General features: G+C 38.2%; 2 protein-coding genes across 2 annotated transcripts; both read right to left on the minus strand.

The window, feature by feature from the left end:
* Positions 1 to 384: 384 nt before the first annotated feature.
* On the minus strand, positions 385 to 11,203 carry LOC131317780 (uncharacterized). The gene is made up of 8 exons (XM_058347409.1): positions 10,671 to 11,203; positions 6,888 to 7,061; positions 4,982 to 5,241; positions 4,654 to 4,881; positions 4,493 to 4,585; positions 4,166 to 4,348; positions 3,568 to 4,065; positions 385 to 550 (listed from the first exon to the last, which is right to left on the minus strand). The coding sequence occupies exons 1-7, from the start codon at positions 11,092 to 11,094 to the stop codon at positions 3,586 to 3,588; spliced, it is 1,842 nt and encodes a 613-aa protein (XP_058203392.1). The 5' UTR covers positions 11,095 to 11,203; the 3' UTR covers positions 385 to 550; positions 3,568 to 3,585.
* Positions 7,518 to 8,757, minus strand: LOC131317781 (uncharacterized). Its single transcript, XM_058347410.1, has 2 exons — positions 8,644 to 8,757; positions 7,518 to 8,559 (listed from the first exon to the last, which is right to left on the minus strand). Exons 1-2 carry the CDS (start codon positions 8,740 to 8,742, stop codon positions 7,822 to 7,824), a joined length of 837 nt encoding a protein of 278 aa, XP_058203393.1. The 5' UTR covers positions 8,743 to 8,757; the 3' UTR covers positions 7,518 to 7,821.
* Positions 11,204 to 15,577: the final 4,374 nt, after the last annotated feature.

The raw sequence follows: 15,577 nt of genomic DNA on the forward strand, positions 1-15,577 counted from the left end.
GGGAATATATTACCTATTTGCCAACTAATTATTTAGTCGGGGAATGGTTTTAATTATCACCGACTAAATTTTAGTGGATAAATGTCTTTTCAAATCAACTAATTTGTAACCTATTAGCGACTAAACTTTAGTCGGAAAATGTTCCATACCAATTCATCATTCCAAAATTTTTTACAAATTTTTTCCATATTATTATTCCCTATAAATTTCAACCAACAATCATTAAAAGCAGAAAATTGCCAATCTAATGCAATTAATACTAAATAAAAATTCCAAGAAATAAATACAAACTTTTATAAATAAAGGTGTCCACCAAATAGTTAAAAAACAACTTGTATCCAAATTCCTAAAGTGCAAAATAACACGTTCACCGTAGGGGAAAAAAAAAAAATCCAAGCTCAGTAACAAAATATATCCAAACCTCGTGAACACTCAACTTCAACAAACGGATAACCCAAAAAAACCCAAGCACGTCCACAACCAAAATCCAACGTCAATCTTCATAATCAATAACCAACATCCTGCACGATACTCCATTAAAACGCCGTCCCTGAAAAAAAACCAAAAAAAAAACAATCTATCATTAGTATTTAAAGTTTTCTATGAAAACATCCCTCAAACTATCACTCATTTTTCTACTTCATCCTTGAACTATCAAAATGACCTATTTCGTCCTCGAACTATCCATATCCCACCCTACTTGGTCCATAACCTAACGCCATCCAATATTTTGGATGGCAAACCCAACAAAAAACTGCACTATGGCAGAGCTGAAATTCCACCTTCCCAACACATCTGGCGCCAAGCCAGATGGGTTTTCCTCCATTTTGTGCTCTATATAGACTCACACATGGGGCAAAAAACAAAGTACTCAAATTGCATCTATTTTTCAAGTCACAAACCAAGGTCAAACTCTGGTTCAAAACTGTCAAAAACCAAGTCATTATAGCAAGTTTCCCAGTACTGGAAAGGACGGGTTGAGCTCAAATTGCCCAAAATCTCTAGCAAGTTCTACATGCATATGGCTGAAGACAGAACTCAAAATATGGGTAATGACATTAGAGAAAATAAAGTTGTACATCATCATTATAACTTAGTTACTCAAGAACTAATGCACTTATACCATTTTTTTTTTTCAGTCTTTCCTTTATTGAATCACAATTGTCCGATTTCCTTTATAAGTCTGACTTACAAAAGCCAATTCAACCCTTCATCAGAATATCGTTTATCAAGTAACAAATATGCCCTAATGCCAAACTATTAGTCATACTAACAAATCTTCGGGGAACTCACACACACACACCCACGTCACTCCTTCAAACCTCAGGTTATTATCTATTGAATCTCTTTTCATAAATCTCCTTTATGATTCCAACTCGTGGATTCTAACCTAGCTTTTCACCAATGTATCATCACTATAACAGTCAAAATATATCTTCCTAGTAAATCATTAAGATAAAAGAAATAATGTTTGACTAAAGGTAGAGCATACAACGCTATCTTTATTTTCGACAACATAGAATTCTCTTTCACACAGCTGGTGGAATGATAATAAAATAACAAAACTTATATTGGTAATGGTAAGCTGTAGCTTAAGTAAAGGGTGTGTGTACATGCGTGTGCGTGGGTGAGAGTACGTGTTGGTACATTCTCGGTTCTCTAACAACTATTTTCTCTTTCTGTCCCATTTGACTAACCAACTTATCATCGAAATATATACCCTACTCATGAGGAGGAGAAACATAATGCAAGAAATGACACGTTGAAAAATAACAACACAACATCAAGACACTCAAACATACATTCAAACCTATCTATCAATTCTCAAGTTAACATCTATCGTACCCTTCTTCGTGTCCCCTTATAGGGATGTAAGCACATTATAGGCATGTAATAACGAACAGCGAATCACATTTTCATTTACTCAAACATGACCCACATATCACATTTGCATCTACACGCCATCTTATTCTAGAGAACAAGTCCAACAAGCCGTCATGAGGCTCCGGTCAGTCTAGGGTGCTTCCTACGTTCAATCTGCCAAGAACTCAGCAAGCTGTCCCTTCGTTCAAAAATTCGAATAAAATAGAACAAGCACTTTACAAACCTCTCATTCACCCCTGTTAAGCAAAATTTCGTTAGGGACGCAATGGTACTCTCGGATTTGTAAATGAAGGTCTACTTCTTGAGTTTTTGAAAGAAACCTCAGTGCTGGTCTTGAACGGACCAGTCCCCGAAAAGTAACCATAACTCACTCAAAACTTCATCAAAATAGATGAGACCAGTTGGGTTTAAAAGTTAACTTCTTTTTCTTGCTTTGTGTGAAAGAATCACTAAAAAATAGGACATGTGGAAGAAATGAGACTGTCTCAAAGTTGACAGCTTGGAAGAAGGAAAAACAGGGGTCCAAAACTTGTTGGGTTTGACCTACTTCCTCCAAATAAACCATGTTCATAAAAAATCACGCTCATAGTAGATAACAAAAGGCATAATCAGTCCAAAAATCAGATCATTTGAAGGTCAATTGATGCTCTTAAAAATTCGTGCAAAACAAGAATTCTGCAGAAAACAGAGACAAGGTACAAGCCCCTTGCTAGAAGATCACCAAAACCTTGGAAGAACATGCTCAAACACATGGCTTATAAGAGCTACTACAAGGACCACGAATTTTATGGATCGAATGACTTTGAATATCAAAACCAATACTCAAGTCAACACATAGCCATGTAAAGAGAGAGGAGAAATCCCTACCTCATGGGTTTTGAGCAACCCAGTGGTGAACATGGAGTTGAAAACATCCATACACACAAAAAAGCACAATGCACCCAGAGAATAAGAATGCACGGCAAACACGTGGACAGATTTTTGAACCAAACATCTCTCAGAACCAAATCTATGATACCATGTTCAATCACCAATTGTTCCGAAAGCGTTAGCGGCTACCGCCAACTTATATCAAGTTGCCCAACACCAACAACAGCCTAACAGCCTTGAAATGACGGATGTAAATAATGCATGCATGTAGGAATAAGTTACGCAGAAAGGCAACAAGTTATGGACTGCCAGAGTAATTTTTTCACTTGGTTGGCAATGGTTCAACTCTATAGCTTACACATACTGGTGCAGGTTTGATACCAACTTCTAACCAATACTCTAATGTATCTTAAAGCATCATGGCTGCAAAAAAAAAAAAAAAAAAACAAAACCTGATCTTTGGGCAGGACACAAAACATCTACGTCAAGTGAAAATAGATTTTAGGATTTTAGGCTCCAGCTATCAATGTACCCACAATAACTACCCTTAAAATGTCCAGATCGGGATGTCTTCACTGGCAATAGATTTGGAGTCTAAGCATGCCACAAACTTTATACACTAGTTGACAGACTACTTCACGACTATCCAAACACACAAAGTAAATGCAACACATGGGTACTTGGAACTCGTAGCTTCCCAGTCATAAAACCATTGATTATTCAACCTCAAAAGAATTAAAAAAAAATTGCAATTCCAAATTTCCTACTTAGCATCAAAGTAAATTCTAAAAGTGATATTCTCAAACTACGTACCATAAATTTGAGCCACCATCACCCTGCTCCCATGTTGCCTCGTCCACCATTCTGCATTTGGGTCATAAAGCTTTTGAATACCTCCATCTCTTTTAGAAGTATAGACCGCTCCTCATCTTGTCGCCTTTGTGTCTCCTCCCACCGTCTTTTCTCCTCCTCATACTTTTCCTCACGTCGTCTTTGTTCCTCCTCGTGTTGTCTTTGTTCCTCCTCCCTTTGCGTCTTCTCCTCTTCCCTCCGCGTCTTCTCCTCTTCCCTCTTTCTTCTTTGCTCTTCACGAATTAAATCCAACTCATGTTGAAGTTTTTGCAGCTGGTCCTGGCGTGCTGCTGACTGTGAGTTGGATTTGGAAAGATAGGTAGATGGCTTTGGCCCATTCCCTAATCCTCTAATGTAGTTCTTTGTCTTCGACTCCCCAAGGCACTTTATTGAAAGTTCTTCGGCTGATAATGGAGTGCCAGATAGAGCTGCCTCATCACGTATTCCCACCATCATCTCCTATCATTTCGGAAAAAAGAAAACAAACAACAAAGACATAAGGAATGGACTAATTAAAAAGCAGACAACAAAAGTAAAGGATTGAACATTAAATGCATACATGTTTCTCTTGGCATGATGAATTGATCCATTCATTTGTATCTCTCAATCTATGTGATGCCTCGAACAAATCACATAAATCGAGCTTCTTTGTTCCCACACTACCCTCATTACTGTTTGACTCATTACCGTTTCCAGCATCATCATTTCCCTCATTGGCAATTCTTTGCTTTTCTTGATCAGCCTAGCATATTCAAATAACCATAGCATATTAACAATCCAACAAATAGCATCGACAGAAATCATAACAGAATAAGCACAACCATATATCATCAATAGCAGCACTACGAACAAAAGTAAGTACAGCACTATGAGCAAAATGTCTCACCGCAATAGTCATCACGGCAGCAAAGGATCGAGAGCCCGTAGTATGACCATACGGTACAGCCTCCCTATTTAATTTGCCAGCTATTTTGCGGGCCTAAAAAAATCATTTGTTAGATATTAAGTTAAAGTTGGAAATGTAACTCCAATAAGTATTCAATTAACCTCTCGTTTTGGATCCTTGAATACATGATCGATCAAGTACTTCCAGTCATCTATGGGCATCTCTTGAAATGGATGATGATATGCGTCTAATCCAGCTTCCAATGTCTTTGTATAGAAATTGTTCATTCTCCATTTCCAATCTTTGTATATTAGATTTGCCTTTTCTTGAAAAATTTGCTCAACTAACTCGGTGCCCTCAACGCCATTTTCGGTGACTTTAAATTTGTCCTACAAACATATATGAAAGAATTCACTAACAGAATGCAATCTGCAGTCTTTATATTATGAGGGTGTTATGCTGGTAACCATTCAAATTTGACATTCTTACCCGGACTGCTTGTAGGACAGCACGTTTCAAGTCATCACTAACATCATTCCACGAGGCGTAAAATCCCTGAATAGGACATATCCACCTAATTTGTGTCCCTAGTTCACTTGCCACCTTGTTTGCATTTATTCCACAAAACGCTCTCATTTCTGGCGTCACATAAGCTGAGATCCTCTCCCCTTTATTCTCAGCAATTATTCTTCTAATTCTTTTTCCACGTGTTGGCCCTCGCACACACCGCCGCTTTGCTGAAGGTGCACCTGTAAACTAACAGTAAATAAGCCAAGTGGCTACAAGGATCTAAGCCAAGAGCTAAAAGAAAAATGGACGGATTGGGCCATAACAAACACCACATGTTTGGGAGTGAAACACATGCAAAAGAGAGTGATTGGCAGCAACTGAACCGGACAGTAGCAGCAGAAAGAAAAGTGATTGGACTCCTAAGCATTACAAAAGCATTACAAGAGTGATATGGAAGTAACGGACAGAACTGCAACATCCAAAACAGGATTCAAAGCAACAAAATACGAAAGCTGGACAGATTTTGCAGACAAGGAGATACAGACAAAACAGAATAGAAACTGCTAATTACAAGGAGATACAAACAGTCCAGTTCAGAAATGAAAGTGTCCACAATGGTTAAGATCAAATGAATATGCTAACCATAACTAACACTACTGGAACTACACAAATGTGCTGACCAAAAGCAGACAAATGCCCATCAATAATACACTTGAAAACAGTAGAAGCGAACCATAGTGCAACTAGCAGAAGCAGTAGCAGTAGCAGAAGCAGAATAACAACTCCAACAAGTTAGCATTAGCTTGTAGCATAACCTGGACAGAACCATGTGTACTAGTAGCATTAGCTCCACAATGCAACTAGCTAGACATGAAGCATAACTTGGACAGAACCATGTGTACTAGTAGAAGTAAGAATGTACAAGTACACATATGGGATCCAATACTAAGCCAAGCATTGCAAAAGGTTGAGAACTTTGTGTAATATGCAACAAAACTTTGGACCGTATGTATGTTTCTGAACAGCTCCAATGTAGTGGATGCGAAGACCAACATGCAGAGTGCAGACAAAACAGCATGGAGATCCATCAATTGACACTTCCAATTTGATATAAGAAAAACATTTGTTGCCTGTCTTAACTATTGTTAACATCAGAAGAACGAATAAAAAGTAAAAGAATGATGAATATATAACTAGCATGGTCAATTTCCCCCCAAAAATGAGCAGGGTTCTCATAGTTCTGCACTTTTTTTTGGTAAAGAAGCCAAATGTCTTTCCAGATGAACCATGACCAATGCGGTTTTTACTTCACAATTATGTCAGCAAGTTTCAAACATTCAGCATATTACATACTTTTTTCTATCGTAGAGCTGCTCTGCGTTCTGCAGATGAGTCAGAGAGTCTGATTGTGGCAAGAACTGATTCTAGAACCTTGTATGATTGAAAGTGTCCACAAATCCTCATGCTTACTTCTAACGCTGAACTATAATGGACTCAACTCAAGTTTTGAAGAGACTCTTACGTCAGAAACGTTATGATTTTGTTACAATCAAAACTACATGTTAGAAGCCAATGGACGTGCCACCATAAAAAAATAGCTTCCCATACTCTCCTAGCCACAATGCATAGGATAAAGATATGGTCAAGTGATTCTCCCATTTAGAGTGTGCAGATTTAACTGAGAATGTGACATCATTGTTGTTTAATGGTCTTATCCACAGGTCTGGTCATTAGTGCTTGTGATCTTTGCATGATCGGCACGTTAATGATTCAAATTCCTCAAATACATGACATGACAGATTCAACTCATACAAAAGGCATGTAGTGAGATACATATAGAAAGGGAGGGAGGGGGAGAGAGAGAGAGAGATACAGGTGCATTAACCTGAAGCACTAGCATGGGTAGAAGGAGATGCAACAGTCAAAGGAGTAGATGTCAGAATCTCTGAAGCGGGTGTTGGAGCTTCTGTTTCAACTCGTACTGCTGCAGTGTTACGCATTGTGCTAGTCGAGTTGGAGGATGCACTGCTCTTTTTTGATCCAGGAGGCATGATGCAATCTGTCAAATTTTGAAACACTCCATTTACATACAAGCATATCAAAGAAGTGAATTATAATGAGAGATATGTAAGACAAACAATGTGCAAATTATGAGGTATGTAGCATATGATAAACAATCAATAACCATATTGCTCAAGAAGTCAATTACACTGAACCTTTGTCACCCATATGTAAGCATAGATGTAGATAACTCTAGATCAGAAAACAAAATACAATTTTTTTTTTTTGGATAGCTCTAGCTAATTGGGTAGCAGTTAAAGCTGCTACAAGCATCATTAAAATCCAGCACTACCAATTGACAAGTAAAGCATAACACCATCAATATCAAAACCATCACAAGTAGCTTCATAGTAGGAGCTGCACTAGTGGAATCTAAATCCAGATTCTTCAAGAACCAAGTATAAGATGCATACACAATTGCATTTCAATCCATCAATAGCACCACATGCAGCTCAACCTGTTAGCATAGAATCACAACTGGCCACCACCAACAGAAACAGATTTAGAAGCAAACACTACTTGAATTCAGCACTAGAATTCTCTACTTGAACACAGCGTGACTAGCTAACCACAAAAGATAGTAGCCACCAACACAAACCTACATCTGATCTTCCAAGGGACATCCCCCAAGGCTAGGAAATGAACAAAATCAATTGAAGTGGACAAATCAATGGGCCACATACAACAGCAAAGTAGCTAAAACTAATTTCAGCAGTTAATCTTAGGTACAAGTAGGGACCACCAAATTTCTTGGTACATTAAGCTTCTATGTCAAAATCATCATCAGAATCACTATGATTTTCTTCCTCTTCTTCATCGTCTAGATCAGCCATTAAGTTTTCTTCATACTCATCGCTATGATCTTCTTCCTCACTAGTAATTGCAGGTTCAATATCATTTCTCCGCAAAGAGGATACGATGGGAGGATCTTCAACGACAATTGTTGGAACCTCAGTAGTTATTTCCTGCTGGAAAACTTCATTGGGAGACCCGCTGGTTTCAAAACTTTCCGTCTCTGGGACATTCCAGATTCCTCGACGGTGAATTCGTTCTACTACTTTCCAATGCTCACCCAACTTGGTATCTGCAATGTAGAAAACTTGTTGGACTTGACTTGGAAAAACGAATGGGTCATCCTTATACCATCGACTTCTTACATCAATACTTGAGCAATGTGCATCAACCCGAAAAAATCTACTACAACCAGAATTGTACCATTCACACTGGAACAAAACAACTCGATGACCGAATAAATAGGCCATTTCCCATACTTTGGTTAAGAAACCGTAAAAGTTTATTGTTTGGCCTTCATGCTCCCCTTCCACTACCACCCCACTATTCTGAGTTGTATGACGGTTGTCCCGTTCAATAGTAAGGAAACGGACGCCATTAGAAATGCACCCTGAATATGTGTTTATTATTGGCCCGGGTCCGTTGGCCAATGACCATAACTCATTAGTTGCTTCTGGAGACCCTTGATTCCGCAATTCATTCACCTACATTAAAAATTACTATTATGCTACTTTAAATAAACATAGCTTAATGCGACAAATGAGAAAATTCAATTTTGTATGTCTTACATGCCGTTTGAACCACTGAGGAAACTCTTTACGTTGTCTCTTCGCAATGTCAAGTGTATTGCCATTTCCCAACAAATTCTTGTGTATCCTAATTAACATAGAGAATTATGAATGATGATAAAACCACAACCAAATATAGAAAAAAAATTGTTGTAAATACGTACTCTAGATATGGTTCTACTTCAGGGCTATTGTTCAAGATAAACCAATGAGCCATGTCACGTTGGTCAACAGGTACATCAGGTGCTCTCCGGATTATACTAAAGGGACGGATTTGCTGAGTGAAAGCCCTTAACCCCACATCGTGCTCACCACCATCGTCATTCCGTTCTTGGCGATTAAACACTGTCTCAATTCCATCGAGATACATAGAACATACATTCTTTACAAACGTAAGCCTCCACAATTGAACCTTCAGGATGAGCTTTATTGCCAACTAATTTTTTCAAAACTCCAAGTAGTCTATACAAAATACCACAGTATTAGGTTATGGTTCAATGATTATAGCTAAATGACACAATTAGTACAATAGGTATACATACCTTTCAATGGGGTACATCCATCGATAATGCACTGGCCCTCCTAGTTTAAGCTCGCGAGGCAGGTGAATAGCCAAGTGTACCATTACGTCAAAGAAAGCGGGAGGGAAAATCTTTTCAAACTTGCAAAGCACAAGTATAATGTTCTCCTGAAGTTTATCCAAATCGCTCTTCCTCACTGTTTTTGAGCACAACTGTTGGTAGAAGCTACTGAACTCAAATAACGCGGTTCCAATTTCCTTGTTCAAATAGCCACGCATACCAATCGGGAGAAGCCTTTGCAAAAGGACATGACAATCATGACTTTTGAGCCCCGATAGCTTGCCACCACGAGTGTTCACACATTTAGAGATGTTTGCAGCATATCCATCTGGGTACTTGATCGATTTCAAGAAATTGCAAAAGCCTTCTCTCTCTTTCGCTGATAATGTGTACATGGCCGGGGGCTTTTCAAATGACCCATTTGCACGCTACTTTAGGTGCAACTCCTTGCGTAATTCCTGATCCTCCAAATCCTTGCGTGCCTTTTCCGTATCCTTGTTCTTTCCATCTATGCCCAAAAATGTCCCCAACAAATTTTCACATATGTTCTTCCCTATGTGCATGACATCGAGATTCCATCGAAGATTGAGAAACTCAAAGTAAGGGAGCTCAAACAAAATGCTTTTCTTTCCCCAATTCAAATTTTTCTCAAACTCATCTCTTTTTCTTTTCTTGCTGTTACTTGGATGTTTCCCAAACGGCTCGTATGTCCTTGAGTTAATTTGTTCTAATATTTCTTGGCCCGACAACTCCACAGGTCTGGTCCTATCCTCAAATTTCTTCGCCAAATGTGGTTCTCAGGTAGCCAGCGGCGCGCACCCAAATATCCAATCTTACTCCTCAACTTAACTGATGAGAAATCACAATTGCAAATGGGACAAGCCAAATAACCCTTCGTAGACCACCCAGACATCATCCCATATGCAGGAAAATCGTGGATGGTCCAAAACACACATGCACGCATCGTAAATGTTTTTCCAGTAGAGGCATCATAAGTTTGTACACCATTCTTCCACAACTCTTTCAACTCATCAACTAACGGACGCAAGTAAACATCAATATCTTTTCCAATGGATGATGGACCAGGAATAAGCAGTGACATGAAGCAAAAGGGTTCTTTCATGCACTTCCACGGGGGGAGATTGTAAGGCACCATGATTACCGGCCACATACTATATGATTGACTCATGTGTCCAAAGGGATTGAAACCATCAGTAGCCATCCCAAGCCTCACATTTCGTGGTTCAGCAGCAAAATCGGGAAATCGCTCATCGAAGTTCTTCCATTCCTGAGCATCAGCCGGATGACGCAATTCGTCATCATCTACACGTTTGTCTTTATGCCATCTCATATCAGGAGCTATTTTCTCACAACAATATAGCCTTTGTAGTCTAGGAGTCAATGGTAAGTACCGCAATATCTTGCGGGGGATCTTTTTACCTGTACCATCGTTCACCTTGTACCTAGGCTCATTACACTTTGGGCAATTTTCCATATTTGCATTCTCCTTCCAAAAGAGTGCGCAGTCATTTATGCATGCATGAATAGGCACATATCCCAAACCCAAATCCCTTAAGAATTTCTTCGCTTCATAAGTGTTCCAAGGAATAGCCTCATCATAGTCAGATCGCATCCCTTTAATAATATTCATCATAATATGGAACGTGTCATTCGGCATCTTCTTGTAGACTTTAACATGAAGCAACTCAACAATGAATGCTAGCACAGTCTTTTCACATCCAGGATAAATTTTACGTTGAGCAGCATTGAACAACTTATTGAAACTCCGAACATCACCCCTCCCAAGATTAGCAGGCAATTCATCGCTATCGTCATCCAAAAGGCCACCAACAAAGACCTGTTCCAACATATTTTGCAATGGGTTGCCATCCTTAGGGACCTCCCCTCCAGTTTCATCCCCAATACCTTCATTGGGGTGATGATGGTCATCATCATATGCTTGAGGTGCGGGAACAAATTCCCCATGGTGCACCCAAGTCTTGTAAGAAGAGTCAAATCCTTTCCGTATCAAATGGATCTTAACAACTACAAAGCTATGTTTTCTGCCATTTAGACAATCATTACATGGACACCGAATCTCAGGCTGTGGTCCTAAATTCGCCATCGCAAATTGTAGGAAAGATTCCACCCCTAGTATATACTCTCTACTTGCCAACCTATTTCTTCTTATCACCATCCAACTCTTGTCCATTACTTATAACCTACAAAATTAATTAAAGGTTACACAACATTGCTATGTTTTTTTTACAACACTACATATGGCCTAAGTATATGCACAAAATAGAAAGGAATAAATAATGAAGCATAAGAACACCGTCAAAAGAACAATTGTTATTCATTCACTTCCAATAACAACTGTTACTATCCACATGTTCAGAACAAATGTTTTTTCCCTTCCATGCAATCAGAGCAGTAAACCATTTAAGAGAATAGTGGTATATCAGTTTTTTTTTTTTTTTGAAGTTAGAATTGTCACGTTTTTCGGCCCTTTTTGAACTTTAAAAGTGGAACAAATAAACGTACAACAAAACTAACATGCACTAATAAACCCGCCTTTATTGTTAGCTTCTTCTTTTTTTTGTCCATTTCCTTGACGATATTCAAATGATTGGATTTTAATTCGCAAAAAAAAAACCATCACGACATCATAGTAGTGGGGTTATCCTCAAGTATCAGGTCTTTCTATTCTTGCAGCAAAAACATTTGCACTGCCTATGAGACTATGACCAAAAAATGTTATATGGAATAGAAATTCTGGAAGCAAAAGACAATAACAGAGCTAAACTCACTATAACGAATCCAAAGCAAATGGCAGCAGGTCATTAATGGCAACTGTGATACAAAGAGCTCGAATGAACACAATAAGAAACATGACAATGAAAAATGTTCAACAGGCAGCACATTTTGACTCAACCAAACAAAAAACTTAAGGAACACAAAAAATAGCAAGGTACAACACTTGAAATGCCAAAAAAACAGCCATGTACCAGGACTCAAGTTTCAGAAAATATTATGCCAACAACTGGCATAATGGCTAAAGCAATATCCAGAATCTCACATGGTTGGGGGTCAATAAAGGTGTGCCTTAGAATAAAGAAAAATCAGTATGATGCCCATGTCATCAGAAGTACCAGAAAGTCAAGAACAAAAATTAATCAAACACAACAAAGTGAACAAAAACTTACAAGCTAACATATTTTACTGGCTAATCGAAAATATTACTCAACCACAATGATAACCTAACAAGATAAGAAGTGCAGATCCACTTATAAGTTGAGATCCATGTGCACGTTCAGAAACACGCAGCAGCAGAATCTTTCTCAACATGACCTTCAGTATAATTTCATTCTTTATTTTCGCCTCCTAAGGTGAGGGGGAAATAAAGTATCGCTCATTACATATCTTCCCATAATTATTTGTTAGCATGCTGAAATGTGTTGTGACACTACAACAAAATGGGGATTTAGGGGCACTTTTGAAATGGCATTTTTTCAAAAATGCCTTATCAAGTTATTAATGCGGCACCATCTTCTAAAATGCCTCATTTGATTCCCCTTTTGCGGCAGTCAGCATTGATTCCAAATTTAACATATTTATTTTTTTTATGGTAATTTGATAAGGCAGTTTAAAGTGCCTCGAAAAGCTAGATTTAATAGGACACTTGCTTGGAGATATAAAACTACGACGTTTTTGTAATCGACAATTTTTTAAAAATTCAGCTAGGGAATTTTGGGCACTTTTTAAAAGGCATTTTTACAAAACTGCCTCGTCAAGTAGTTAATGAGGCACTTTTAAGTGCCGCAAAACAATTTCCTCACCAATTTTCTATAATTTGCGAAATTGGAAAATACATCCTTTGTTGAGTTTCCTCTGAAATTGGAAAATACAACTGTGTTAACTATTCGGCGTTTTGGTTGCATTATTCAGCTGTTGGATAGTTTCAAAGTGAGAAAACCTTGGAGACGTATCTATTCAACACCAAGCGTTCCTAGTAAAAAGCCAAATGAGCTTTCTGTGGAGGAGTTTTTTTTTTTTTTTTGAACACGAGCACTTTCCTTGTAATATGGCTAAAGTACATAAATATATACATCCTTAGTTATGTATACCCATGTGTCTAGTTAACGGCTGTAATTTCTATTCCCTTTTTGTGGTTGACTCCAACATTGGTCAGTTTGTGCAAGGACATGGGAGGGGTTGTGCATTGGAGTGAGTTGGGTTATGATTAACAATACTACACAAAATTACCCTTCAAAAGGATTGTTTAATTGTGTTCTTGATGTCCGCAGTTCTTTCCCTAAACCCTCTCTTTTCCTTCCGAAACAGGTGGTAATTCCAGATGAATTGAAGGCGGAAAAGTTTCCCCACTATATGGGAAGGACAAACAGCTACCACTCCGCTTCTGTTTTAGGACCTATTTACGACACTATAGAAAAGTCATCCCAATCCGAAGATCTTCCAGCCAAAGGTGAGAGTTATGTAAATAGTCCTTGCACTTAAATTCCTTGATGATGATATTTTGTTCACGGGTTCCATCACTAGACATCTAGTTAACGGGACAAGATTGAGGTTGTGGATTTTTTTTGCTATGCCTTGAATGTCCTACAAAACATTACAGTTAGAGTGGGTAAGGTAGAAGCTAGACCTTTACCGAGAGAATTGGTGGATGGTGCCGTCACTGCCATCACATCGGTATTTTATATCCTTAGGCCAAGTTTGTTATTAGCTTATCACTTTGTTAGGCAAAGTCTGTAAGCATATCATTTCCTGCTATCCAAAAGCCCATAATCTCACACGTTTTGTCTCCCTTTTTTATGTTGAATTTGAGGGCATAGATATAATCTTGTTGAATGTCTTATCTGATGAGATTTCTATGTCTTCCTCAGGTTGCAGTCATCCCAAACTGTAGCATTTTGGCAGCAATGGGTATTATTTGGCCTGGATTGATTGGTAGCACCCTGCTTGACCAGCTCAGGGATCAGTTACACTATATTTCTTTACAAGTCACTGCTGCATTATATGTCTTATTATAGGTTCTGGTCTATGGAATTTGATTGAATCTAGGCAATACATGGCTTTCATCATTCTGTTTGGCAATCCATGATAGTAATTGATTTAGTTAAAGTGAACTTGTCTGATGTTAGAACTATGACTATAGCAGGTATTTGTGATTCAGGAACGCTTGTAGATTAAGTATCTAAAGCTGATGGAAAGCTACAGAGTTGATACTGTCAATTCCATATGGATACGAATAGTTAAAATGGATAGTGCTGTAGCCATGGATAATTTGCTAGTATAAATTTGATATTGCAGAATTTCAATATGATGATTTCTTATTGATTGATGTTAGGTATTTATTGGAAAAAGTATGAGGTACGGTAAAAACAATACAAAAAAAACTTCGGTAAGTACCGTCGTGCCCTCAATCCTTTTAATCATTGTATCCATTACTATGAGTCTATGATTAATAGCTCCCTTTTGCTTAGCCCAAAAAAAAAAACTATCTCCTGCTCTACGGACAGCAGCACCAACTAGAAAGTTTATAGCCACCCTTCATCAGATCATAGTCTAAAGCAAGGACAAGCAGCACCAACTAGAAAGTCTATAGCCACACTTCATCACATCATCAATAGTACGAATGGAGACTCTAAAGCAGTTGGCAAGAGAGAAAATAAAACTCCACATTTATTGGTACTACATACATCCGTGTAATCTTCTTTTCTTTTCTTTCTTGCTAAGTCCATGCAATATTCTTAGGAAAAGGATTTCTTGTCCCCCAAAGAATCGATTATCCATAGGACCTAACCAATAATTTCATTAGTATTACAACGATTCCACCTCATCATAGGACATAGGGCCCATGCCCACACGCACAAAAGAAAAACAAAAAAAACCTGAGTAAGCCCCCAAAAAGGAAAGAAAGATAACCAAAAAAAAAAAAAAGACAAAGAAAAATTGGTTGGGAGGGGAGGATGTGTTTGTGGTTCTGCTGCCTTGTTACGAGAAAGTTCATGGGATTCGTCTTGCTTTAAGTGTGTATTGTGCTCACTATAGGAAGATTTCTTTTTCGAGTTTTTTCTTTATCTCAACACGAGATATTGTGTGATCGGTGTCCTTTTTACTTCTTTTTAGGTGGGACTTGAAGGAGAGTACATTGGACTTGGTAACGTAAGTCTTGCGAATAGTTCAGTATGGATTCAGGGCAGTGCCATTCCATTTAATGAAAGTTTGATATGGTACAAGGTATGTGGATCAGACAACGTCTCATAATTATGGAACATGAAACAATATTGAATAAAATTGGTTGGTTATTTTGTCTGCATTTCTCATATAAA

This window comes from Rhododendron vialii, chromosome 2a (assembly GCF_030253575.1).
Source record: "Rhododendron vialii isolate Sample 1 chromosome 2a, ASM3025357v1".
Lineage (NCBI taxonomy): Eukaryota > Viridiplantae > Streptophyta > Magnoliopsida > Ericales > Ericaceae > Rhododendron > Rhododendron vialii.

Excerpts from the sequence above, each read along its gene's own strand:
- LOC131317781 (XM_058347410.1), bottom strand. The coding sequence starts at position 8,742 with ATGTTAATTAGGATACACAAGAATTTGTTGGGAAATGGCAATACACTT. Across the intron at positions 8,560-8,643 it reads CTCAGTGGTTCAAACGGCAT|GTGAATGAATTGCGGAATCA; the intron begins GTAAGACATACA and ends TTTTTAATGTAG.
- LOC131317780 (XM_058347409.1), bottom strand. The coding sequence starts at position 11,094 with ATGTTGGAACAGGTCTTTGTTGGTGGCCTTTTGGATGACGATAGCGAT. Across the intron at positions 7,062-10,670 it reads TAGGTACAAGGTGAACGATG|ATTGCATCATGCCTCCTGGA; the intron begins GTACAGGTAAAA and ends AAAATTTGACAG. Across the intron at positions 4,349-4,492 it reads CTGCCGTGATGACTATTGCG|GCTGATCAAGAAAAGCAAAG; the intron begins GTGAGACATTTT and ends TGAATATGCTAG.